This window comes from Hypomesus transpacificus, chromosome 8, assembly GCF_021917145.1.
Source record: "Hypomesus transpacificus isolate Combined female chromosome 8, fHypTra1, whole genome shotgun sequence".
NCBI lineage: Eukaryota > Metazoa > Chordata > Actinopteri > Osmeriformes > Osmeridae > Hypomesus > Hypomesus transpacificus.
The window spans coordinates 909,177-934,370 of NC_061067.1; the positions used below are offsets into that span (position 1 = coordinate 909,177).

Consider the following 25,194-nt stretch of genomic DNA (forward strand, 5'->3'; position numbering starts at 1 on the left):
GGATGAGATTATGATCATCGTGAGTGCAGTACATCACAGCTAAAGTGGGCTGTCTGCTCAGCGTTGATTACTGGAAGTGTCAAGCTGTGTTCACCAGAGGGAGGAGCGGACAAACCCAGATCCAGAACCTTCCAGAACCTTCCAAGAGGCAGTGTCAGAACAGGAGCCAGGCCACAAGGCGAAATCAACCGAAACCAAAAACGTCTGGGAGGAATGTCACCTCAGAGTCCCCAAGCCTTCCCTGATCTCCAAACATCAACTAGTCCTCGGCCCGGTCCATTTGCCCATCTACCCTCCAGCCCATTTGATGACGCCCTGCTCCTTCTGTTTCTCCTGCTCCAGCGTGGCCACATTCTCCTCACCTCCTCCTCCTCACCTCCTCCTCCTCCTCCTCACCTCCTCCTCCTTACCTCACCTCCTCACCTCACCTCTTCCTCACCTCTCCTCACCTCCTCACCTCACCTTTTCCTCACCTCTCCTACTCCTCACTTCCCCCTTACCTCCCCCTCTCCTCCTCATCACCTCTCCTCATCACCTCTCCTCCTCCTCACCTCTCCTCCTCCTCACCTCTCCTCCTCCTCACCTCTCCTCCTCCTCACTTCTCCTTCTCCTCACCTCTCCTCCTCATCACCTCTCCTCCTCCTCACCTCTCCTCCTCCTCACCTCTCCTCCTCCTCACCTCTCCTCCTCATCACCTCTCCTCCTCCTCACCTCACCTCCCCCTCTGTGCAGACCTACAGTGGTGAAGGTAAGAGGGACTGACAACCAAAGCGCCTCCACTTTTGATCTTTCTCAAAGAACCCCTAATCCTGTCTTAATGCTTTCTGTCCCTCTGAGGCCATTTAAATAGGCTGTCCGTAGAGCGGCACTGCAACTGGGGGGTTTCCACCCTGCTCAAACCATCCGTCACAACCAAATCGAATATATATACTAGTCTGTAAATCGACCATGCAATCCCCTTCTATTCCCTCCACCCCTCATTCCCACACATCTCCCTTTCTTATCTCTATCACTTGTCCTCCACACACACACACACACACACACACACACACACACACACACACACACACACACACACACACACACACACACACACACACACACACACTTCCCATCAATAGCCTGCTCTTGTGATTCGTAGACGAGTACTCCTCCAGCCTCGGAGGCCTCTAGAAAAAGCGAAGAAAATATTCCTGTGCCATATCCGCGGTGTCTCACCTCCTGCTACCTAAGTGGCCCCATGCAACAGCAGGCAATCCTCTCCAGCCGCCCTCTCTCTCCGCCCAGCAGGAGGCTGGGCTAAAGCTGAACTTCCTCCACAGGAGAAGCCGTTGATCACATTCTCAAGCGGCTGATTGCTGTTTAATCAAGCACGTAGTGGTAGCGTTTCAAGTCGTGTCACACTCCTTAGAAACTCAACTGCTTTGAGGTGATTTAACCCTTTCTAACCGGTGGCACTCTACAAGGGCTTTAACACAAATCCGCCTCATATTTGCACGTGTTTACATCTATCAAAAGGGAGAGACACCCTGTCTTATCGTCCCCCACCACCATCTCTCCTCTTCACATCCACTGTTAGTGTGGCTATGGTGTACCTTTCCACAACCAACTCTTATGATTCTAAAACATTCTGAAGAGGTTTACGGTATCCTAAACTCCGTTTTTGTGAGGCCCTGATGTTTTCTCAGCGAATCCCTAACACAGCCCAGCGGATGGCTGCAAATGAAAAATGCTCATCTTCTCTGTATTCTCTCTATCCTCCCCTGACAGACCCAGACTCACCAGCCCTGCGGTCAAGCCTGAATGAGTCTGTGAGATTATTACCGTTGTGTCAGTAGACTGTTGATGCTGTTCCAAAACGTTTACCCCCTCCCCACCCTCCCTGTTACCCCCTGGTGCGTCCAATGATTTGTACCTTACAAATGCCACAAGTTTATTTTAGGGTTTGCATAAATAAATCAGAACATCCTGCACAGGAATACAAGAATTGTGATTGGATAGGCAACCGTTTGAATAAATCATCGGGCTTGTGTTTGGACTGGACTGTCTGGAAGACAACGTGACAGCCATCCTGCTGCAATCCAGCATATCTCATCTCCATGGCAATGGGAACCTCTTTAACTACAGTATATTTCCACAATCAAGAGTGATTAGTTCAATTTAAAGTCAGGTTCAACATCCGAATCACCAGCGAGGCGTCTTCAATCCCGGTGACGACGCCATGAACGTTGAAATAGCCATACATACGTACGACATACGTATACTGACACACGCTGTTTACCCCCGTGATGGAAACAACCCTGAGCTTCTGAACATGCACCAAACCAGCCGTGTGGAGGGGGGGGGGGGGGGTGCAACTCAGATTTCACAGCCAGACAGCAAATGTTGTATGTGTTTGTGAGAGAGAGACGGTCACAGAGGCCCCACCGTACTTGACCTTTGCATCCGGCTTCTGTCGCGCCACAGTGAACACGGGTGACAGTCCTCACAACACTCTTTGTCGTCTGTGCCAAGAGATCCACACACGGAGAGATACACACACAGAGAGATACAAACACGGAGAGATACACACACAGAGAGATACACACACAGAAAGATACAAACACAGAGAGATACACACATGGAGAGATACACACATGGAGAGAGACACACACAGAGAGATACACACATGGAGAGAGACACACACAGAGAGACACACACAGAGAGATACACACACAGAGAGATACACACACAGAAAGATACAAACACAGAGAGATACACACATGGAGAGATACACACATGGAGAGAGACACACACAGAGAGATACACACATGGAGAGATACACACACAGAGAGATACACACATGGAGAGATACACACACGGAGAGATACACACATGGAGAGATACACACACAGAGAGATACACACACAGAGAGATACACACACGGATAGATACACACACGGAGAGATACACACACGGAGAGATACACACACGGAGAGATACACACATGGAGAGATACACACATGGAGAGATACACACACGGAGAGATACACACACGGAGAGATACACACACAGAGAGATACACACACGGAGAGATACACACACAGAGAGATACGCACACAGAGAGATACACACATGGAGAGATACACACATGGAGAGATACACACACGGAGAGATACACACACGGAGAGATACACACACGGAGAGATACACACACAGAGAGATACACACATGGAGAGATACACACACAGAGAGATACACACACAGAGAGATACACACACAGAGAGATACACACATGGAGAGATACACACACGGAGAGATACACACATGGAGAGATACACACATGGAGAGATACACACATGGAGAGATACACACACGGAGAGATACACACATGGAGAGATACACACATGGAGAGATACACACACAGAGAGATACACACACGGAGAGATACGCACACGGAGAGATACACACACAGAGAGATACACACATGGAGAGATACACACATGGAGAGATACGCACACGGAGAGATACGCACACAGAGAGATACACACATGGAGAGATACACACATGGAGAGATACACACACAGAGAGATACACACACAGAGAGATACACACATGGAGAGATACACACATGGAGAGATACACACACAGAGAGATACACACACAGAGAGATACACACACGGAGAGATACACACATGGAGAGATACACACACGGAGAGATACACACATGGAGAGATACACACACAGAGAGATACACACATGGAGAGATACACACATGGAGAGATACACACACAGAGAGATACACACACACAGAGAGATACACACATGGAGAGATACACACATGGAGAGATACACATATGGAGAGATACACACACAGAGAGATACACACACGGAGAGATACACACACGGAGAGATACACACACAGAGAGATACACACACAGAGAGATACACACATGGAGAGATACACACATGGAGAGATACACACACAGAGAGATACACACACGGAGAGATACACACACAGAGAGATACACACACAGAGAGATACACACACAGAGAGATACACACATGGAGAGATACACACACAGAGAGATACACACACAGAGAGATACACACACAGAGAGATACACACACGGAGAGATACATGGACCTGACCCCCTGCCCTCTCCTCTGCCCTCCTGACCCCCTGCCCTCTCCTCTGCCCTCCTGACCCCCTGCCCTCTCCTCTGCCCTCCTGACCCCCTGCCCTCTCCTCTGCCCTCCTGACCCCCTGCCCTCTCCTCTGCCCTCCTGACCCCCTGCCCTCTCCTCTGCCCTCCTGACCCCCTGCCCTCTCCTCTGCCCTCCTGACCCCCTGCCCTCTCCTCTGCCCTCCTGACCCCCTGCCCTCTCCTCTGCCCTCCTGACCCCCTGCCCTCTCCTCTGCCCTCCTGACCCCCTGCCCTCTCCTCTGCCCTCCTGACCCCCTGCCCTCTCCTCTGCCCTCCTGACCCCCTGCCCTCTCCTCTGCCCTCCTGACCCCCTGCCCTCTCCTCTGCCCTCCTGACCCCTCACCTTAGTCCACTTAAAGATCATCCGATTTCTAAACATCACAGAAACTGATGTTTGATTTGATGCTCCATTGGGAAACGTTTTACGACCACACTAAAATAATTGTCTAACTTTCTTGCCAAGTGCAGTAAGTCTATTAACTTTTGCCGTATCCAGTAGCAGTGGAATATTCTGGAACAGGCTTAGACTTACCAGTCAACTGTGACAAAGGCCCAGGTCACCCCCAAGAGATTTCCCTTCAAATCATATTAGGTTGTACGAGAGCGGCACAACGTGCAAAGAGGCCAAGGGATCTGTTCACGCAGACGTCTTGAGCGCTAATGTTATGACCTTACTTCAATATTTCATCAGAGTGCTTAAACCTACACTTATAAATTTAATTTCAAAAAGGTACAGGGGCTGCAATGAAATATTCAGACGGGAAGACAGACTTTGACCCTTTAGACAGGGGAAGTCTATCCCCAGCGGATCTGAAATCTCGTGACAAGGTAACAGCTTGAATTAATCCAAGGACATCAGGGAGTTATACCTGCTCTGAGTCACTCAGTCATAGACATCTGCATGAAGACCTGCCCGCCGCGCCCAACTGCCATTGATCAGAAGATACAATGGGGACAGGAGGATTAGAAATCCAATGGTTGCCCTGTTCGATGATCTCATGTCACTGGGGAGAACGGAGAGCACAGATTTGACTCACGTAAACTGACATTTTGACTTAGTGATTTAAGAGGACGTTTGGAGTTCAGTCTACTTTGAAACAACTTTAAATCGACGAGGAAGACAAGGCAACATTGCGCCGAGCATATCGAACTGGCTGTCCAACCAGTTTCCTTTTTTGACAACTTAATTCCTATTAAATGCAGTAACTTGGAAAACATATTGGAGGAACAATTAATGCTCTCACACTGTCATCCTCTCTCTTGATCACAGTTGCATCTTTCATCAAAGCAGCGGCGGTTTCTGGGAGGGTACGGAGGGTACGGAGGGTACTGGGAGGGGATGGATGGCCTCTTCCGTTTCAACTGCAAGCTATCAACGGCGGTCGATAACAATCTGGCTGGGTGTGTGAAGTGCAAGATAAAATGACACCTCACACAGGAAAGTTTTGGGAGGGAGGTGAGAGCAGGGAAACTTTTAATGATCGCGGGAGCCGCTCTGTCAATGTAATTGGTTCAAACGAGCTGTGGCCCACCTGTTGCGCTCGTGCCACTCATGGTTCCCTTTTAAATGCAAATAGTCCCACAGTCTCCCACACATCCGTAGCAGACCTTTGACACACACAAACACACTGGTTTCTTATTTACCGTGGTCTCCTCTCGGGACACACGCAAATAAACCTGACGCTGTATTGCTGAATCTCATCCACACAGACATACACATCACGCATTGTACGTGTGGCTCAATAAAACTCAAGCACAAACCCACTCAGGAAAATTCTCATGCGAATTTCGCAAGCGTGGCACATTTTTTCCTCTCACCCATACAGTTATAGTCATAGTCCTTCAATTACAGCCTCAATCTTTAACTAATACAGTCCCCTTCGCCCTCTTCCTGCCGCGGTCTGCCACATCTGTGTCGGTCCTCGGCAGAGCTAACGATGGAGATGACAACTGGAACCTCTAGTTAACCTCAAGAAATCCCTTGGGTTTCACTATCCTGACATAAACCATCACATATGTATGCATGCGCATAACATAGCTGCATTTAGAATGCACAAGATTGCGTTTTTCATTCCAGAGAGACATTCCCAACAGGCTTGCAAGTGTATGGGTTTACTGAATGTGAATTTTCTGCATGTATAATAGCAATAGATAAAGTCCTCAGGTAATAAGCACATACTTTTCCAATTTATTAGACATGGCAAATCTATCATCAAATACCTGTTCAATTCGAAAATATTATATATAAAAGAATGAAGATACTTGTTGTAGATACATCTAAACTGGTTATTAATAAAGCACATAGATGGTTTCAAAAGAAAACACTGGTCCAATACCTGAGGTATACAACTTTTACATCTTAAAAGTGAAGTGGATATGAGGCCAAACAAAACAAATATGTCATGAGGAACACAAAGTGTTGACAACATATTGATGGAGGATGCGAGACAAAGAGTTCCTGCTCGATGTTCATTGTTAATCTTCACGACTTGCTCTCCCAGGAGTCGTGCTCCTGGACTAGTTATGTTAAGGAGGCTGGAAGACATTACTCATCCACTGGACTGGACTGGGACCCTGTCAGGTGGGACGCCGGGGTGACGCCATGGTCGATACTCTGCTGTCCCCTATACCGTTTCTCTCCCTCTCCTTATGAAACCTACCCCCTCCTTCCTCTCCTCTCCCTTCATCTCCTCTCCGTTCCCGTCAGCCTTGTCCCTCCCCTCTCCTCTCTCTCCTGTCTCTCTCTCCTCTCCTGTCTCTCCTCTTCCCCTCCTCCATGTCCTCCGTCTTGGCTCTCCTTCTCCCCTTCTCTGTTTCCCACCTGTCCCCTTCAGTTCAAGTGGAGGGAAATGCTCAGGAAATGGTTCTGACAAGGGCGAAAACGACAATGTCATCGCCGCCCTTCCTCCTCCATCTCCTCATCCCCTACCCTTTGAGAGCCGAGCCTAAACTCTGAACCTGAAACCTTTTCCGCGCCTTCAAGTGATCATGCTCCTGGTCTGGCCGAGCAGGTGGAACCAATTAAAGTAAAGCCCTGACAATACAGTCAGCAGACTAGTGATCCCTGCACGGTACCAGCCCTCTTAACGTCCACCCCACCCACCCAAACCTTCCCGCTCCTTCCTGTTCTCCACCCTCGCCAACTCAGCTCTGCTAGTCCTCATCCTTTACCACATCCCTGCCCCTCTCCTCACTCCTCTCCCCGCTCCTCCCCCGCAGTACTCTTCTCTTGAGGGCATCAAGCTGGCCGCTGGCTAGCGCCCCCCTCAGGGCGGAGAAGAAGGAGCAGTAGTGGGCCGTGTTGTGGAGCATGAGCAGGACTCCGGCGAGAAGCTCATTGGTCACTAGGAGGTGATGCAGGTACGCCCTCTGGTGGTTCCGGCAGCAGTAGCAGCCACACCCCTCCACCAGGGGCCCGAAGTCCTCCCTAAACCTGCAGGTCACAGGGCCAAAGGTCATGGGTACGTGCACTGGTAAATCTCAACCTCTGAGAGCAGACGATATGAAGAACAAGGTCGACCAGACAACCTGGAGTGAATCCTCATGTGAGAGAGAAACCAACCTCTTGTCTTTCAGGTTGATCTCAAACCGTGTCATCTGGGTCTGGTCCTCTTCAACACAGTCTCCTGGTCTCTCCACGGTCTCTCCTGCGGAGCTCCCCTCATTCTGCTGCAGCACTGCCCAAACACACGCCAATCACAACGCTGTCCAACTCCACAGGAACGTGGGCAAATCCAATCTCTTCCTACAGCCCCCCTGCCGTCCCTCAAACAACCCTCTCGTCTCGTATTCCAAATCCATACAACCAAAACCAATTGCACCATTATGTCCTAATTTCACGCTGCTATTCCTTCTGGAAAAAGGCAGTATTTACTTGATTACACCATCTCTCTCACACACACATCAACAAACAAACAACCCAAAAATTCCCACCATGAACAAACAGAATAAGCTTCCTGTCCGCCCAGCTTCATTAAAGAGTTATCAGGGCACTTCCATCGAGAGAGAAGCTACGGTCACCAGAAGGGCAAGATGAGCCATACAGTCAGGGAGAGAGAGAGAGAGAGAAGTATCGAGGGAGAGAAGGGGGTGGGGGCTGGAGGGACAGGTACGCGAAAGGAAGAAGCAGTGAGAAACCAGGAGGGGCTGGCAGAGGGAAAACAAACAGTGAAAATGGACAAGGAGTTGAACTACAAAAGCAAGTGTTGAAAGACACATGAAGAAAGAGGAAGGGGGATGGGTCTGTTGACTAAACAGGTAGTTTGGCGAGAGAAACAGTGAGCAGGGAGGACGGGACAAAAAAAAAGGAAATGAGAGCAAGAGAAGAAAGGCGAGCCGAGGGAAAGGACAGATGTGAGATAAAGTGAGCTTTTGTGGGAATGAGAGACAGAGATTAAGATGAGGGGGAGACTCACCCTCTCAGGGTAGACAGGAGGAGAGGGGGGTAGGGAGAGGAGGTGGCCTCCAGTATGAGCCATCAGGCCAGAGCACAGGCAGACTGGGGTGACACTCTGACACCAATTCCCCATGGACCACTCTAATTGGCTGAGGAGGGATTTTGAGTCTTTTTTCGGCTCGGTTTGCCGACACCGGCCCTGCACTCACCTCGAGCGAACTCCATTACATTCCTTGTGCAGAATCGATTAGTTCTGTCTGACACTAAACCCCTACTTGATATGGAGCTTTGCATTTCTGACACATTAGTCTGGCACACGTTTTCCTCATAGCTGTGTCTAGCAGATTCAAATATACACTTCCATCTCGTGTCAGATAGCATGACCGGGCATGATTAAATTGAAATGATCACTGAAACTCATTAAGTCTTGGTATCTCTGCTTACCTACTCCATCTGACCAGACGCTAGAAAATATGTTCTAGCTCCACCAAAGGCATACAATACACACAAAAACCTACGTTGCACTCTGCTCTGCCTATGAACTGAAAGCGGGGATACCATGTTACAAAGTGTGTTCATTAATTCACGATGCCTCGCCAGAACGGCTGCTCTTAAAGAGATCTGGATCCATAGACGAGGGCTATCTCACACAGGGAAAAGGCTTCATATCGACCCCACTGGGGTGAAAATCCCCCTCCAGAATTCTCTAACAGAATAAATATCTTGCTCAAGTTCATCAGCATCTTGACTATTGGTTGTCTTCAACATAAGCACAATAAGAATGCTTGTCTTTGATCAGGCCCTTATCCAGGATCGTTGTTAAGACATTAAACTCTACTGGGGCACTGGCCCCTATTTCTCCTTCCGAGCGTGCTGCACACAATGCACTAGACAGTTTTGGCAGTGACATCAATAGTTAATGCAAGCGCACACATTTATTTCGCATTCATTTGAGCGCAAATACTGTTTTTTTTGTTGCTTTATGTCATATTGTTTTTATGTTTTATTCAAAATAAGCTGACTGATGGGCCTATCATTTAGAAACTTTCTTTAGTTTTGTAATGTTTTTCTTATGAATACACTGACTAATAGAGTAAATGGTTAAAACCCAAACTTTAGATTTTAATGGGGCACAGCAGATTTAGACTGCTGGGGCACATGCCCCAGTAAAAAGGGACTAACGCCGCCCCTGCTCCTATGTCGCGTACCATCCTGCTTTGGTACCATAACAAGGATTATCTCCAGAAACATCAATTCCATCAGTACAAAGTAACTCAATCCTTTAGCTGTCAATCCCCACCATCAACATGTTTAGGTTCATGACTCATGAGGCAATATTTACTCTCATCTAGATTCTGGTCCTTCTCTTCTCCCCTGTTTTTCAACAATAAAATCCTTTCAGCTATCTGATCTTAGTGGCAAACCATACCTATAGTACTTCCTCAAGAAAAACAGAACACTTTAGATTTTTACTTTTAAATTTGACCCTCAAATCAGACATGTGGCTCTGAGATGATCCCATCCCCTGCCTGTATAGTGTGTCTGTCTGTTAAGAAAGCCTCGGACTGTGCAGCACCCCCAGCTGCTGAGGACAGGGTTTCCTGCAGCAATTTGCAGTTAAGGCGGCCGCCTAAACAACACACGCCTGCCGCCTTAACTACGTCTTAAGTCAAAATAAATAAATTATAAATGCAGGTAGGCGATGTTGAACACCTCTTTCCTTCCATCTCCACTGCATATAACACTGTTACATGGAAGATTTCAATAGAAACACCATTATTCATGACCTGAAGTATAGTACTGAAACAAAAAAATAGACTATAGTCCTTTTAAACTATGCTATGTCTGTCCCATATTAGTGTTAAGTGGGTATGAAATGTCGGTAATATTTCATAGAAAAACATATCTGTGCTGTGTGGTTGGCTATAGCATCAAGTTAAACATGAATTTGCAGCAAATTTATCAAATGATAAATTATATCCGCTGTGTCACTCTTTCCTGTTCTCCCTTTCATTCCAAACCTTGACCAACGGCAGTCTCCCTTCTCTGCAGAACACATAAAAAAGCATTTTTTGCTGGAAACCCTGTGAGGTTCAGGAAACACAGGCAGAAAGGGGGTCAACACGTGACAGTACTGCAGCACACCTGAGGGGGGCGCTGTACCTGCTCTCTCAGGGTCGGGGTTGATGTCAAAGTCGAAGTAGAGGGCACAGCCTCTCTCCGTCACCTGGAAGGGGAAGAAGCTCTCAAACAGGTCCACACCGGCCTCCACACACGCCAGGACCTCGTCAGGCCGCCCCACGCCCTGCAGCAGCCTGGCACAGCACGCACACACACACACACAGACGCACACACACACACACACACACACACGCACACACGGAAACAAAGTCAATGAGCGTGTAAAGAAAACATTGCAGACAAACCTACGCTACAAACACATACACAAACACACATGCACAAGATACTGGGACACAAATAAGCAGATTACAGCCCTTTCTTCCAGCTGCTGATGATTCATGTTTGTGTGGACTGGTTCTCCCTGGCTCTCTGCCTCCAAGAGTCAAAGCCAGACCCAATTCCCCCTTCTATAATGACTCCACGCAGCCCACAGGTGGATCACATGCCAGCAGACTGACCCAAAGGGGGGTGCAGCCACTGACCCACCACAGGCCACATGGAGCTCCTGGTCCAAACCAAACCCAATTAGACCCACAGAGGTGCTCCTGGGCTACTGAATAGACCACTTGATCATCAGCCCCACCAGCACCTCCAGCACCTTTATCCAGTCCTCCAGGACAAGGGGGCTGGGGAGGACACTTCCCCAGAGACGGGGCCCTGAAGTGAGTGACAAGCTGACGAGACATAGAGCACAGAGAGAAGTTTGCTCCGTCTAGCTCAAACGCAGGCCGTATTCCCAGTGTGGCATGAAAGCAGGCTGGTTGCTTTGGCTCCCAGGAGAGGGTTGCCATGGTTTCAAGAGAGCATAATAAGTGGAGAGTGATTGGGAGAATAGAAGTGAGGAACAGAGGGATGAAGGGAGGAGGTTGATGGGGGGGGGGGGATCAGTCTAAAGCTGGGTCTCCAGCAATGAGGAGAAAAAGAATCTCTAAGGTTTAAGAGTTGGGCTAGAGGGGAGAGAAAAACTATTTGGAGGGAGGGAGGCAGGGAGGGAGGGAGGGATGCAGGGAGGGATGCAGGGAGGGAGGGAGGGTCAGCGGTATGCCTGTATTTCATCAAGCAATCACGAAGCAATTAGGATGTGAGGACAGACAGGACGGCAGAAGTGATTGTAGTGAGAAGTCAACAGACGTTGATTTAGGTAAACAAGCCTGGCGCAGCATTCAATAATGAATGATAGACCTCCTGGAGAGTGAGGCCAGACTTCACATTTAGCACCAATAACTTTGAGAGATGTTGCCAGCATCGTTTATTTTACGTGACCAATTTATTATTTTTACAATTTTCTAAGAATGTCTCATTCAAAGAATTTTGCCGCAACACCTGGAAAAAAACGTTAACCTATGTGGTAAAGGGTTAGGTGTAGGTATCAGGCACAGCACATTCAAAGGTGTACCCAACTGTGACACACACCTGGGCTTGTCTTCAGGCAGCTCCTTGGTTACTGCGGTGATGAGCTGGGTCCTGAGGTTCTGTTCCATAGAGCCCGTGTGCAGCCCGTCCAAACAGAACCCCCCCACGGGCCTCTTGGCCGTCTCTTTGGCTGAGCGCACCCTCTCCTCCAGGGCATCCCCGCCCTCCACCACCCCAAACACCTCCACGCCCTGCAGCTCCTGCACACACGAGGGGCCCAGAGGTGAGTGGAAGGTGTGCGTGCCTGCGTGGGCCAGTGCCTACGAGTTTGAGAGCTGGTGGGAGAGAAAAAATCACCTGTGTTTTGTGATGCAGGAGGAGACACTGGTCCAGGTGGGCCAGGGTGCGGTCCACCGACTTGCGGACCCTCTTCCGGGAGGTGTCACTGGGCCAGGTCTCTCCGTCTGCCATGCTCTGGTACCAGTCCGGCTGGACGGCCTTCTGGAGCGCCATGAACTTGGCCACCGTTAACTCGATACGCCCACCACTGCCCCACACTGACACAGTCTGCACCCCAACACACACAAGCAGCATGGTCACATATCACAGTCAGTGAAGCCAATCACACCTGATCCATTGAGAGACATGCATCATCTGGGTTGAGATTGAAGCGTGACCTTGTTGGTGATGTGACCTTGAGGGCTCGGAGCAGCGGGGTCATGAAGAGAGCAGTACAAAACTGTGTCATGAAGACCTGCAGAGAAAACATTGAGTCATTTAGCAGACGCTCTTATCCAGAGCCACTTACAGTAAGTACAGGGACATCCCCCCCCGAGGCAAGTGGGGTGAAGTGCCTTGCCCAAGGACACAACGTCATTTGGCACGGCAAGGAATCGAACCGGCAAACTTCTGATAATACCCCGATTCCATAACCGCTCAACCATCTGACCCTACTGAAAACAACGGCATACAGTAACACTGCATACAGCACAGGACACGGCACTGCAGCAAACTAGCACAGCAGAAGACACCTGCGCCACATCGTACATTATGTTCATTACAGTGTGAATCTGAGACAGGACAGAAAGAAGGTGTGGTCTTATCAGTGAGCCCAGCCGGGGGAGAGGATCAAGGGGGGAGGGGGGGGGGACCTACCAACCAAACAACAACAACATGCACTGGTGGCACACTCACTTTTAATTAACCCATCATAGAGCTCACTGGCCCCTCAAGACACAATGTAATAGTTCCTGTGTGAACAACAAGTGCTTAGACTTTCATTATCCTTTCAATTTCAGCTTGCCAAGGGCAAGCTTGATGCTATAGCCAACCACAAAGCACAGATATGTTTTTTTACGAAATGCAACATTTCATACCCACTTAACACTAATATGGGACAGACATAGCAAAGTTTAAAAGGACTACAGTCTATTTTGTGTTTCAGTACTATCGTTCAGGTCATGAATAATGGTATTTCTATTGAAATCTTCCATGTAACAGTGTTATATGCAGTGGAGATGGAAGGAAAGAGGTGTTCAACATCGCCTACCTGCAAACTTCCTGAATCCCTGCTTAAACTCTTCCAACACTTCCTGGTGTTCCGCTCTGGAATACAAAACAAAATGTAAATGTAAGAGAGAGTGGGCACTGAGGTGACTCAGGTGAATGTGCGTGTGTGCGAGGGTGTCAGTGTCTCACAGTGTGGATAAGGTGACCTGGGTGAGTGGGGGTAGGCTGCCGAGGGTCTGTAGTGTGTCCTGGGTTAGATGAGGCACTGTGCCACAGCGCGTGTAGAGCATACAACCAGGGACATCCAGTGACTGCTGTCCCGTCCTGCCCAGCCCCGTCAGAACCCCCAGCCGACATCCGTGTACCACACGGGACAGTTCCAACTTCATACTGCCTGGAGATCAATCAGCTGGATTAGATCATCTTCTCTAACGGTCCTTTGAGGTGATGCAAACAGAGGAAAGGACTAGACGTTCATTTTTATGAACGCTTATTGAAAGCATGGATTGCATTTCTAGTTCACCTATTTTCTAAGGAAAAGGCTGACTAGAGCTGGACTATGATGAATCAGTGTTGGTTGTTGACATTGTTAAACCCACAAGAAATCACATACCCGAGCATCTTTCTGTCTAACTGTGATGAGTGATTCACAGTAGCTAAATAAGCTAACGATAACTAGCGAGGTGAGAAGTCTTACTTGCTGGCTAACTCAGCTGTCAATGCGGCACTTGAATACATAGAAATCCAACGAAGCCGAACCTTTCATTAACTACTTCACAATACTAGCAAGTAAGATTTAGTAACGTACTGCTCACGCAAAATATTAATTCCACACCCTGTCTGCGTGAAGTCGCTCACCAGTAAGCAGCTATATCAGCATGTGAGAGGAAGTCGCGGATATATTACGTCACTAGCTAAACTGTAAGGAGTTGGGTTTGACAACAAGAAGCTAAAATCATAAATAAAGAAATGACTCATGTTAACATATCTTTATTAGTACACAGAAAGTGGGTAAAAGATTGTGTAACAGTAAACGAAACATAAGTTAATTAGCCAAAATTTCAAGGCGTCTAGCCTTGGGACAAGGGCTTCCAAGTTACCATAGTTACCAAAGAGACTATAAACATGGGAAATGTAGTCGTGTAAAGTCGGGCAGAAGGTCAAGGAGGATGACTTATTCACTACAATATCCAGCAGCACATATTTTGTCACCTGTAGTATACAAACAGCAGCACCGTGCAAATGTTTGCTGCGAGAAGCTACAAATACAGTTTTACAACTTTCTTGAGAATTACTATTCATTTTGTTTTTGTGCAACTGATTTTTCTTCACAAGGAATATTTAGAGCTAACGTTTATCATAGTGAGATTACTTTTCACTGAAATTAGCTAATTTATTTGTCCCATCATCCCTTCAGTTAGCCACTACTACTAGCTAAACTAGCAACCGTAGCCTGCATAGGAAACAAAATTGAATGCTGAATCTGAGTGAGTTGGTGGATTAGCAAATTAATGAAATGGCATATCCAATACATAATCCTGATATTTTTCGCTGGAGGAGATTCACCAAAAGTAATATACCTGCTTCAGGAAAGGTAAATCTCATACCTATTTATTTTTGTTGATTTAACTTACACTGAAATAAAAAATAATTTTTGAAGTATTAACTTTTTATTACATAAACATCTGCATAATGGTCGAAGTTAAGCGCCCGAACCTCTGGGAGTCCGCACTTAACCCTGGCATACTTTATACTGATAGTTTTTTAAATATATATATTTAAAAAAAATAATTTCTTTATGCTATCTGTGCACTGTGTTGGTTTGTGTGTCCACTGTCTATCTTCATTTTTCAGACATTTCCTTTCTGGATGAAATCCCCCAGTAGAGATAAACCCTAATAAAACTGCCCTCTTGGCTGACTGATAAATAAAGTGAATGGATTATTATCTCACTCTAGCGATATGCTTATAAATGCCTTGCAGACTAATATAATGCCCTCAGCCATCTGTAGCGCGAGACAGGGCTATTCGAATCTCTGTAAGTCAGGCAAATTTTTATGGCTTAGTTGGAAATGATTCGTAAACAATATGCTGACCTTAAGAACTGGCAAAGCTTTCTGCAGGAAAGGCTATAATCTGCAGACATCAGGCACTGGCCGGGTGCCGTTTGTAGTATAACAGCAACCTACTGACCGCTGGCTTGCTGCAAACCTATAACCATTGGTCTGATATGATGATCAAAACAGAGTTTACAAAATACAAACCACAGATATTTTTTATAGACTATCTTTGCTCTTGCTTTTCAGTCAATACCTTTTCACAGTTGACTTATTCTACACAGGTGCAGTTGAGTAATGGTGATATAGACCATTGGATGAAGGTAAGAACTTATTCTTTGACCTTTTGTTTTGGATTTTTGTATGCATGCGCATGCATGTGCGAGAGCGACAGATATATCCTAACATAAGGATGATTTGTAAGGCATTCGGAAACATCTAGTTCTTTTGTCATTAGAGAGTGGAAATAGCCTCGGAGTTTGCTGTGTCAGAGGTTTTCTCCCTCAAGAAAGCGCCCTCAGGAATAAGCAGCCAAGCGACTGCACTAGCCAGCACAGACCAGCTGCAGGACCACGATGAAGCGTACACCGAAGGTAGGTCACAACACAGGAAGTCTCCACACAAAGCAGTGGACAGAAAGAAAAAACTGTTCAGCAGTTAATAGGTATAAGGAATTCACCTCCATGAATATTGCCTCGTGTAGCCCAGGCTCTGCTGAGTGACTGGATGAACAGGAAGTTGTGTCTGGAGATGGAGGGGGAGGATGACCATGTCGGTCCTGGTGAGAGAAGCAGTCCTCCAGCTGTCCTCCTTGTTCAACCTGCTCATCTGGACTACAGCAATTTCGACGGTATAATGACCTTCACAGTTGGATGAGTTAGGCTGGCTGAAAGAAAACGTGATTAGATTACTAATAGGATGATTTAAAGAGCGAATGATGTCAACTCCAGTGATTTTGAATCACTAACCTAGAGTTCTCTCTGTTTCTCATCCCCCCCTCAGTAATTAACTTACACTTGTACAAATGCACAGATTTATACTCCCATCTGGCTGAGGAGGAAGAGAGCTGTGCAGTCAACAACTTCCTTCAGGACCTCATGGAGCTTGAAGTGTTGGATTCTGGGACAGTGGAGGACCTGTCGCTGGACTCGGAGCGAGAGAAGAATAGGACCAGAGACCCCTCCATCACCATGGAGGCTCGACACAGGCAGGTGCGTGTCCAGGATGACATGACGCAGGATCAGGTTCTGACATCTACGGAATCCTTGAGGCGGTTTACATGCTACTGAGTCAGATGGCTGAGCGGTGAGGGAGTCGGGCTAGAAATCAGAAGGTTGCTGGATCGATTCCCCGCCGTGCCAAATGACGTTGTGTCCTTGGGTACGGCACTTCACCCTACTTGCCTCGGGGGGGGATGTCCCTGTACTTACTGTATGTCGCTCTGGATAAGAGCGTCTGCTAAATGACTAAATGTAAAATGTAATGTAAATTCTATGAGGGCCAAACTGAATTTGAAGTGATTGGTGCTGATTAAAGCAATTAGACCAGTTGTATTCTTCCTGATCTATTTCCAGACTTAATGACTTGCCGTGGTTCCTCAACATGCTGTTGCAGGTGCGTGAGAACCGCGCTCAGCGAGACGCGCTGAAGGAGAGGCAGAGGAGAGAGAAGGAGCTGAGGAGGCAGGCCAGAGAGGAGGCTCAGAGGAGGGACAAGGAAGAGGAGTGCAGGAGGAGGCAGGAGGCCCGGCGGCAGGAGGAGATGGTGGAGCAGGAGATGGTGCGACTACGTCGGCAGATGGAGCAGAGAAGGAGCCTGGAAAAGCTGGCCGGACAGAGGTAATGTTATCACAGCAGCCGGGGGCTTGCCACATGCTCCACTTCTGAACAGTCCGAGAAAAGGGACCGATCATTTTTTCATTTTCAAATTGGAATATTTTTTTTCTGAATTTAATGCATTGAAACCTGTCCCATACAGAGCACAGTCATCAGTCTCCCTGGTCTTTTAGAAGGCAATTGTGAATTTCTAACCCGTGAAGGTTACGCAGGCGTGACTGTACTAGGTATGTCCCACAGGGAGAGGGTGAGACTGGACAGAAGGAGGGCAGAGCCGACGCCCCTGGTGCTACAGTCCTGGTGTGGTCTCCCTGCAGCCCCGCAGCAACAGGACAGAGAGAGACTGCATGAACAGGCACAGGCCAGGGTCCAGATACTAAACCTGAAGGTTTGTGTGTGTGTGTGTGTGTGTGTACGTGTGCATACATGGGTCAGCGTCACATGTTTGTGTATACATGTGTGATGGAAAATGAGATAGTGTGTTTGAGCCTCATAACATGTGTACTATGTCACGTGTGTCCTATGTCATGTGTGTCCTATGTCACGTGTGTATTATGTCACGTGTGTACTATTTAACATGTGTACTAAGTCACGTGTGTACTATGTCACATGTGTATTATGTCACGTGTGTACTATGTCACGTGTGTACTATGTCACGTGTGTACTCTGTGGGCTAGTGTTTGCAGATGCACTTTTCTGGGTGGTACTCTGTACTTCTGGAGCGGAGGGTCCGCATGGGGAAGGCTGCGGCGCTCTGTGATTGGAGAAGACAGCTCAGGACATGGCGGGCCTGGCGGGCGCTGGTGTGGGCGGGGCGGGAACATCGGGAGGCGGAGAAAACTCAGGAGGAGCTACGAACTGAAAACAGGTAAGGAGAACATGGAGCCTCTCAGGATCACCATGGGGACACAATCATATCCAGCATATATCAACTCGTCTCATTAAAACCTGTTTTTGCCAGGACTTGGTTATTCTTCCCAAGGGTTGCTCGATATTCTACCCAAAGGCCTACCCAAAGGCTTCACTAAGCAGCAAGATCAGGAGTCTCTGCTAGTTAGGTTCAAGTGATAACTCAAAGTAACAGCAGAATTATTGATACTGCAACCCCACTAGAAACTTCCAGATGGCGAGGGAGAGCGATCGCAGGCGGTTGCTAAGGCGATGCCTGGATGATTGGCGGCTGTGGTGTCGTGCGGAAGGAGAACGCAGGGAGCTGCTAGCCCAGCAGGAGGAGACTCGAAGCAAGATGGCCGCCCTGATCAGCGCGGCGGCAACGGGGAAACTCTCCATGGTTCCTGCAGCCTGTGAGCCAATCACTGTCAGGCCTGAGCCATCTGTGCAATCAGAGGCCTCCCAAGAGGTGAGTGACACTTCATGTTATCTGCCCAGCTTCACAAAACACAAAAAGGATCGTTCTGTTACCTTTACTTATGCAGGATATCCCATGGTGTATCCTCTTTTGAAAGGAATCCTTCTGTACAGAAATAAAACCATACATAAACAATGATGCACTTGACTACACTTGCGCACACACCCACTCGATTATATCTGCTGGATATTAACCTAGTCATCCATAGCACAAAACCTACAGGTTACACCACTCCCAGGCCATGAATGAAACATTATTTGTATTGTCATTCTGTACTGGTTTTCATATGGTGTTCATACATAGTGTGGTGGCGTCTGAACCGAATACAAAAGCGTTGGATCTTCCAGTTCCTGGGCTTGCATGAGCGACCTCATACTCCTCCAAGTTGATCACCCGCACAGGGAAACTTTCCCTGATGAAATATTCAGAACCTTGCAAGTCTTGCTTTCTCACCAAGGAAAGAGAGAGAGAGAGATAGAGATAGAGATAGAGGGAGAGGGAGAGGGAGAGGGAGAGGGAGAGGGAGAGGGAGAGGGAGAGGGAGAGGGAGAGGGAGAGGGAGAGGGAGAGAGAGAGAGAGAGAGAGAGAGAGAGAGGGAGAGAGACAGAGAGAGACAGAGAGAGAAAGAGAAAAAAAAGTTAGAAACAGAGAAGAGTAGTTGTGGAAAAAAAAGGGCAGAAATGTAGACAGATAAATGGTAGCGGTGATGGGTTTGGAGAATCTACTATACAGAAGTGAGGTCGGTAAGGATGGACAGACTAGTAGGTGCTGTGTGATGGAACAGACCCCGGGCAGCACCTCACTAGACCTGCACAGGGGGCCAGCCTGGGGGCCTGTTAGACATCCCACCTTGGCACTCTTCCATACTCTACCTGTATTCATAGAAAGGTCAACAGGGGTCACCGACAGTAGCCCCCGCCCCCTCTCCTGGTCGTCAGGGCGATGTCCCCCCCCCCACCCTGGCCTGGCAGGTGACGCGTCGCCACGCGGAGCTGACCCCCCGGGAGCTCCGCCGTACGCAGCAGAGGGGGAAGGAGGGCGCGGCCAGCGCCCCCCGGAGTCGGAGCGCGGAACTGCGCGGCGGCGGGTTCCACCATCGCCACGCCAACCAGCAGCACACCATCCAGGAGCAGAGGAGGCTGCTGCGGGAGCAGGAGGAGCAGATCGCCAGGCTGCAGGAGGAGAAGAGCATGCTGGGACTGAAGCAGGAGCTCCAGAGAGCCGCGCTGACGCTCCCAGTGTCTAAAGGCCCGCCCTCTGATCCCGAGGAGCCGAGGTAAAGCCCCATGCAGCAGGAACAGAGGTAAAGCCCCATGCAGCAGGAGCAGAGGTAAAGCCCCATGCAGCAGGAGCAGAGGTAAAGCCCCATGCAGCAGGAGCAGAGGTAAAGCCCCATGCAGCAGGAGCAGAGGTAAAGCCCCATGCAGCAGGAGCAGAGGTAAAGCCCCATGCAGCAGGAGCAGAGGTAAAGCCCCATGCAGCAGGAGCAGAGGTAAAGCCCCATGCAGCAGGAGCCGAGGTAAAGCCCCATGCAGCAGGAGCCGAGGTAAAGCCCCATGCAGCAGGAGCCTCACGTCGCGTGTGTGAGCGTGGGTCTGTGCTCTCAGGCCCTGACTGTTGGCTGTTTATCGCCTGCCAATTCAACCAGGCCGCTAGGTGTATCCCGAGATTGAATTGGCCCTTATTGTATTTAACTAGCTCCAGTATATTGGTTTCGATTGTGAAGGCTTCCAGCCTGTGGATGTTCTGACTGTGTCCTGCTTTGGGGGCCTGTGTGGGGAGGGATCCCAAACGGACCTTCCCTGGCGTGCCTGGACTTGCATCAGCTTACTCTGGTTAGAAGTTAGTCTTTTGAAGACACAAAAGGATATCAGTGTGAGAGCTGTAATTATAAATGAACATTGCGGTGATGGTTTGACTGAAATCAAGCGTCGGCCTCGTCGGAATAAATACACCAGGGAGAAGTTATATTAAAACAATAAAGCATCGCGTCCTAATATGAATGCAGCTCACTGTGTCCTTATTCTAGATTTACTGGGGTGATAACGGTAAACTGTACCATGCATTTAAATAAACCCCTAAAACGTGCCCACTGAAAGCTCTCACTAATTAAAAGTGATGCATTGATTTGGAATGAGGGCTCCGGGCGTGTGTTCCACTGGAGACGAGTTTCAGACGGGCTGCCTGTGGGGTCGACAGGGATCGTTGTAGAGAAGGGTGAATCTATAGAGGGTGAATATTTCATGATTTGCATTCCTGGTTTCAGGGTGAAGTCTGTTTTCTCTCTGTTCCAGAGCTTGCGGCATCTCGAGGGACCACGCCGGCCTCTGCTTGCCCCGCCGGAAACCACCTGTCCGTCATCCCGGCCCACATCTCGCCGTCATGGGTCAGGCCTCACATTCCCCTCCTCCTGATTAGAGATGAACAACAAACACACACACACGCTACACACACGTGTACACTAGGCGTTCCGATTGGCTGGTCACAAAACTTCCAGTCAGGGTTTTTTTATTTATTTTTTATAATGGGAACTAAATAAAAGTAAGTACATAAAAAAGTAAATACTAATTTCATGGTTGTGAGTCTGATGTATAGCTGCAGCCTTTGCAGTGCAATAAAACAAGATTTAAAGTTTTACTCTCTGTTGAACTCCATTTGGCTTAAATTACAACTGTGGGAGGAATAGGAAGAGACAGACCCCCTCTCTCTCTCTTACACACACACACACACACACACACACACAGAGTATTCTCTCTTCTTTCTAAAGCCTCAGAGGAACACGAACACACCATAATGTATTCGCCCAGATCTGTGTCTTCATCACCCCTTCTCTCTCTCCACACAGCGATGGAAGAGCGGGCTCGTCTGCGCGCCGAACGCAGGAGGGAGGTGGAGGAGATGAAGAGAACAAGGGAGGAAGAGAGACTGGTGAGAGGTGGAGGAGATGAAGAGAACAAGGGAGGAAGAGAGACTGGAGAGAGGTGGAGGAATTAGATGAGAGGCAGGCCAGCAGGGTGGTGCAAAACAGAAGTGCTCAGTGGGTCTACAGGAAAGCGTCCAGCTCTCATGAGGATACGTCAGGAGGTTGTGTATCTGGAGGTTGTGTATCTGGAGGTTGTGTATCTGGAGGTTGTGTATCTGGAGGTTGTGTATCTGGAGGTTGTGAGGGTGACAATTAACTGTTGCCTGGAGTGTATTAATACAGCCCACGGGGGGTGGGGGGGTGTGGGGTTGAAGACACAGCTGTTCACCAAAGCCAGTGTGGGCTCGTGTTCTTCAGCATTGTGAAAGGATGACATGTCCTGTCCAGGCCCAGATGAAGGCAGCACAGGATGAGAGACAGAGGGAAGAGGAGGAGGAGAGACGCCGTGCGGTGGAGAGGAGGAGAGAGGAGAGGACGCAGGAGAAAGAGGTGAACAACCTTTCTACGTTTCATTACAGCAACCAGCCACAGCCTCCACATTCAGACACATGAATCAGAATCCATGAAGCCGTCGTCTTCTGTGTGTGTGACTCATGGAAGTTCGTCCCTGTGACAACTCTCAGTACTTGCAAAGTGAGAAAGTATGTGTACCGTTTGCGTGCGTGCGTGCGTGTGTGTGTGTGTCGACAGAGGGAACAGGAAAAACACAGGCGTTTGGAGCTGGAACGCCAACTTCAGGTAGAGGCCCAGCAGCACTACCACCGAACCCTGTTACTACGGCGAGGCCTGGCGCCATGGAAACGCCTCGTCAGCCTGGGCCGAGACAAAGCACAGGTAATCAGACACACACACTGTACAGGGGACTGAAGAGCAAAATAAGAACAAAAACAATGCTACATTGACTATACAGACAAAACGCAACTGGAATCAGACAGTGCTTTGATGATGTTTACAGAGCGGAGGCTTCAACACCTGCCTGAGAACTGAAGGAATGGGGAAATGGACAGAAGGATAGAAAATGAAAGGGGAATGTGTGCGTGTGTGTGTGTGGGGGGGGGGGGGGGGGGGGGGGGACTGTGTGGGTAAAAGGAGCTGGGGGAGAGAAATGATTGAGCAGATTAATTGAGGCCGAGGATTTCAAGATGGTGGAACTTCTCAGGAATATTTTTCCAGCTCTGCAACCTTGAGAATTCATTGCTTGTTAAATATCAATTTTTATATCAGCAACTCCATTGTTTGTTTTTTTGAGCAATTTGTATGGTTACTGGATGGTAAAACAAATTATTGAACAAAATCTGCACCCAATTTGGATAAGAAAATGTTGATTTTGGCTCCACAGGCTTTTGTGCTATCCCATAATTGTCTTTACCTGGCACCAGAGTACAGGTCTAGACATGGTCAAAATGTGCATGAAGCTTCAGTATTGTCTTTCAATCCTTTCCAGCTGGCAGTGAGCCATTATGGGCATGCTCTCTTGAGACAGTGCATCCTGTCCTGGCAGCAGGTCGCAGGCGAGGCCCAGGCTCAGAAACGGGCCTCTGCTGACCAACTGCATCAGCACATTCTGCTACGCAGGAGCCTGTGCAGCTGGAAGAGGGTACGCACCACACACACACACCTGTCTGTTTAATACACACACACACCTGTCTGTTTAATACACACACACACCTGTCTGTTTAATACACACACACACCTGTCTGTTTAACACACACACCTGTCTGTTTAATACACACACACATCTACTGTCTATTTAACACATAAAACACAGACCCTGTGTGTGTGTGTGTGTGTGTGTGTGTGTGTGTGTGTGTGTGTGTGTGTGTGTGTGTGTGTGTGTGTGCGCGTGTGCGCGCGCAGCTAAAGGACCAGCGTGAGATCCTGGCGGGTCGGGCGGAACGCTTCCACCGCACACACACTCTGAGGAGGGTTTTGACACTGCTGCTGGATCATGTGACCCAGGAGAGGCTGAGGGACTGGGACCAGCAGCAGCAGGCTAACCAGCACAGTGACAGGTCTGTTGTCCTATTCTGTTGTCCTGTCTGTTGTCCTACTCTGTTGTTCTAGTCTGTTGTCCTATCTGTAGTCTTGGTCTGTATTCTTATCTGTAGTCTTGGTCTGTAGTTATGTCTGTAGTCTTGGTCTGTAGACGTCTCTGTAGTCCTGTTTGTTGTCCTGGTCTGTGGAAACTTGTAGAGGGTTTCCTTCAGCTCTCCATACTAGCCTGACAGGAAGGTTCTTTCAGCTCTCCATACTAGCCTGACAGGAAGGTTCTTTCAGCTCTTCATACTAGCCTGACAGGAAGGTTCTTTCAGCTCTCCATACTAGCCTGACAGGAAGGTTCTTTCAGCTCTTCATACTAGCCTGACAGGAAGGTTCTTTCAGCTCTCCATACTAGCCTGACAGGAAGGTTCTTTCAGCTCTTCATACTAGCCTGACAGGAAGGTTCTTTTAGCTCTTCATACTAGCCTGACAGGAAGGTTCTTTCAGCTCTTCATACTAGCCTGACAGGAAGGTTCTTTCAGCTCTTCATACTAGCCTGACAGGAAGGTTCCTTCAGCTCTTCATACTAGCCTGACAGGAAGGTTCTTTTAGCTCTTCATACTAGCCTGACAGGAAGGTTCTTTCAGCTCTCCATACTAGCCTGACAGGAAAGTTCTTTTAGCTCTTCATACTAGCCTGACAGGAAGGTTCTTTCAGCTCTTCATACTAGCCTGACAGGAAGGTTCTTTCAGCTCTTCATACTAGCCTGACAGGAAGGTTTCTTTAGCTCTTCATACTAGCCTGACAGGAAGGTTCCCAGTGAAGGACACCTGCTGCTAGACCTGATCAAACTAGAGGCCGTTCAATGGAGGCAGAATTATTTTCCGATTGGCCGCCCTAAGCTTCTCACCACACGCCATTTCATTAGATCATTATAGTATTTACTGTATAAGGATGTTCTGCCTCAAAAGTTAGATTTCTTTGACATTCCCCTGAATGTTTGATTTCCAATATCTTGCCTTTTTAATGTGTCACTGTGTGTGTGTGTCAGACGATCGTTGCAGAGCTGCTTCCAGGCCTGGCGGAGGTTTCCACGGCAGCAGCGTGAGGAGAGAGAGAAGGAGTTCCGTCGGCAGCAGTTGAGACGCAGAGTGGCTGAGGTCCTCCCTGACTTCCACTGCTCCCGTCTGCAGAGCCTCTGGGAACCCCCCACCTGACAGGACCCACAACCACACACACACACACTCTCACACACACACACTCACACACACGCATACACTCTCACACACACACACTCAATCACTCACACACTCAATCACTCACACACTCACAACACACACTCACACACACACAACACACACACACTCACACACACACACACACACACACACACACACACACAC

The 25,194-nt window shown here is 48.5% G+C and overlaps 2 protein-coding genes across 9 annotated transcripts; one reads left to right on the forward strand and one right to left on the reverse strand.

The window, feature by feature from the left end:
- Positions 1-6,929: 6,929 nt before the first annotated feature.
- On the reverse strand, positions 6,930-14,523 carry qtrt2 (queuine tRNA-ribosyltransferase accessory subunit 2). Of its 8 annotated transcripts, none has more exons than XM_047024148.1 (9): positions 14,485-14,523; positions 13,816-14,020; positions 13,667-13,722; positions 12,795-12,871; positions 12,475-12,684; positions 12,178-12,377; positions 10,729-10,898; positions 7,750-7,864; positions 6,930-7,620 (listed from the first exon to the last, which is right to left on the reverse strand). In XM_047024148.1, the coding sequence occupies exons 2-9, from the start codon at positions 14,013-14,015 to the stop codon at positions 7,341-7,343; spliced, it is 1,308 nt and encodes a 435-aa protein (XP_046880104.1). In that variant the 5' UTR covers positions 14,016-14,020; positions 14,485-14,523; the 3' UTR covers positions 6,930-7,340. The 8 variants fall into 8 exon arrangements, with proteins under 8 accessions (XP_046880104.1, XP_046880103.1, XP_046880102.1 ...); XM_047024147.1 differs by having other exon boundaries at positions 14,435-14,508; XM_047024146.1 differs by having other exon boundaries at positions 13,816-14,063; positions 14,485-14,500.
- Positions 14,524-14,846: 323 nt separating this feature from the next.
- ccdc191 (coiled-coil domain containing 191) lies at positions 14,847-25,081 on the forward strand. The gene is made up of 17 exons (XM_047024265.1): positions 14,847-15,220; positions 15,968-16,006; positions 16,141-16,276; positions 16,387-16,533; positions 16,716-16,894; positions 17,298-17,521; positions 17,759-17,906; positions 18,196-18,386; positions 18,632-18,878; positions 19,773-20,164; positions 21,183-21,274; positions 21,734-21,816; positions 22,199-22,300; positions 22,502-22,645; positions 23,256-23,408; positions 23,669-23,823; positions 24,843-25,081. Exons 1-17 carry the CDS (start codon positions 15,143-15,145, stop codon positions 25,006-25,008), a joined length of 2,676 nt encoding a protein of 891 aa, XP_046880221.1. The 5' UTR covers positions 14,847-15,142; the 3' UTR covers positions 25,009-25,081.
- The last annotated feature ends 113 nt before the right edge of the window (positions 25,082-25,194 follow it).

Coding starts and splice junctions, on each gene's coding strand:
- qtrt2 (XM_047024148.1), bottom strand. CDS start 14,015: ATGAAGTTGGAACTGTCCCGTGTGGTACACGGATGTCGGCTGGGGGTT. Junction 13,723..13,815: donor CAGGTCACCTTATCCACACT/GTGAGACACTGA, acceptor TTTGTATTCCAG/AGCGGAACACCAGGAAGTGT. Junction 12,685..12,794: donor AAGGTCACATCACCAACAAG/GTCACGCTTCAA, acceptor GTTGGGGTGCAG/ACTGTGTCAGTGTGGGGCAG.
- ccdc191 (XM_047024265.1), top strand. CDS start 15,143: ATGGCATATCCAATACATAATCCTGATATTTTTCGCTGGAGGAGATTC. Junction 15,221..15,967: donor ATATACCTGCTTCAGGAAAG/GTAAATCTCATA, acceptor TATTCTACACAG/GTGCAGTTGAGTAATGGTGA. Junction 18,879..19,772: donor AATCAGAGGCCTCCCAAGAG/GTGAGTGACACT, acceptor CTGTATTCATAG/AAAGGTCAACAGGGGTCACC.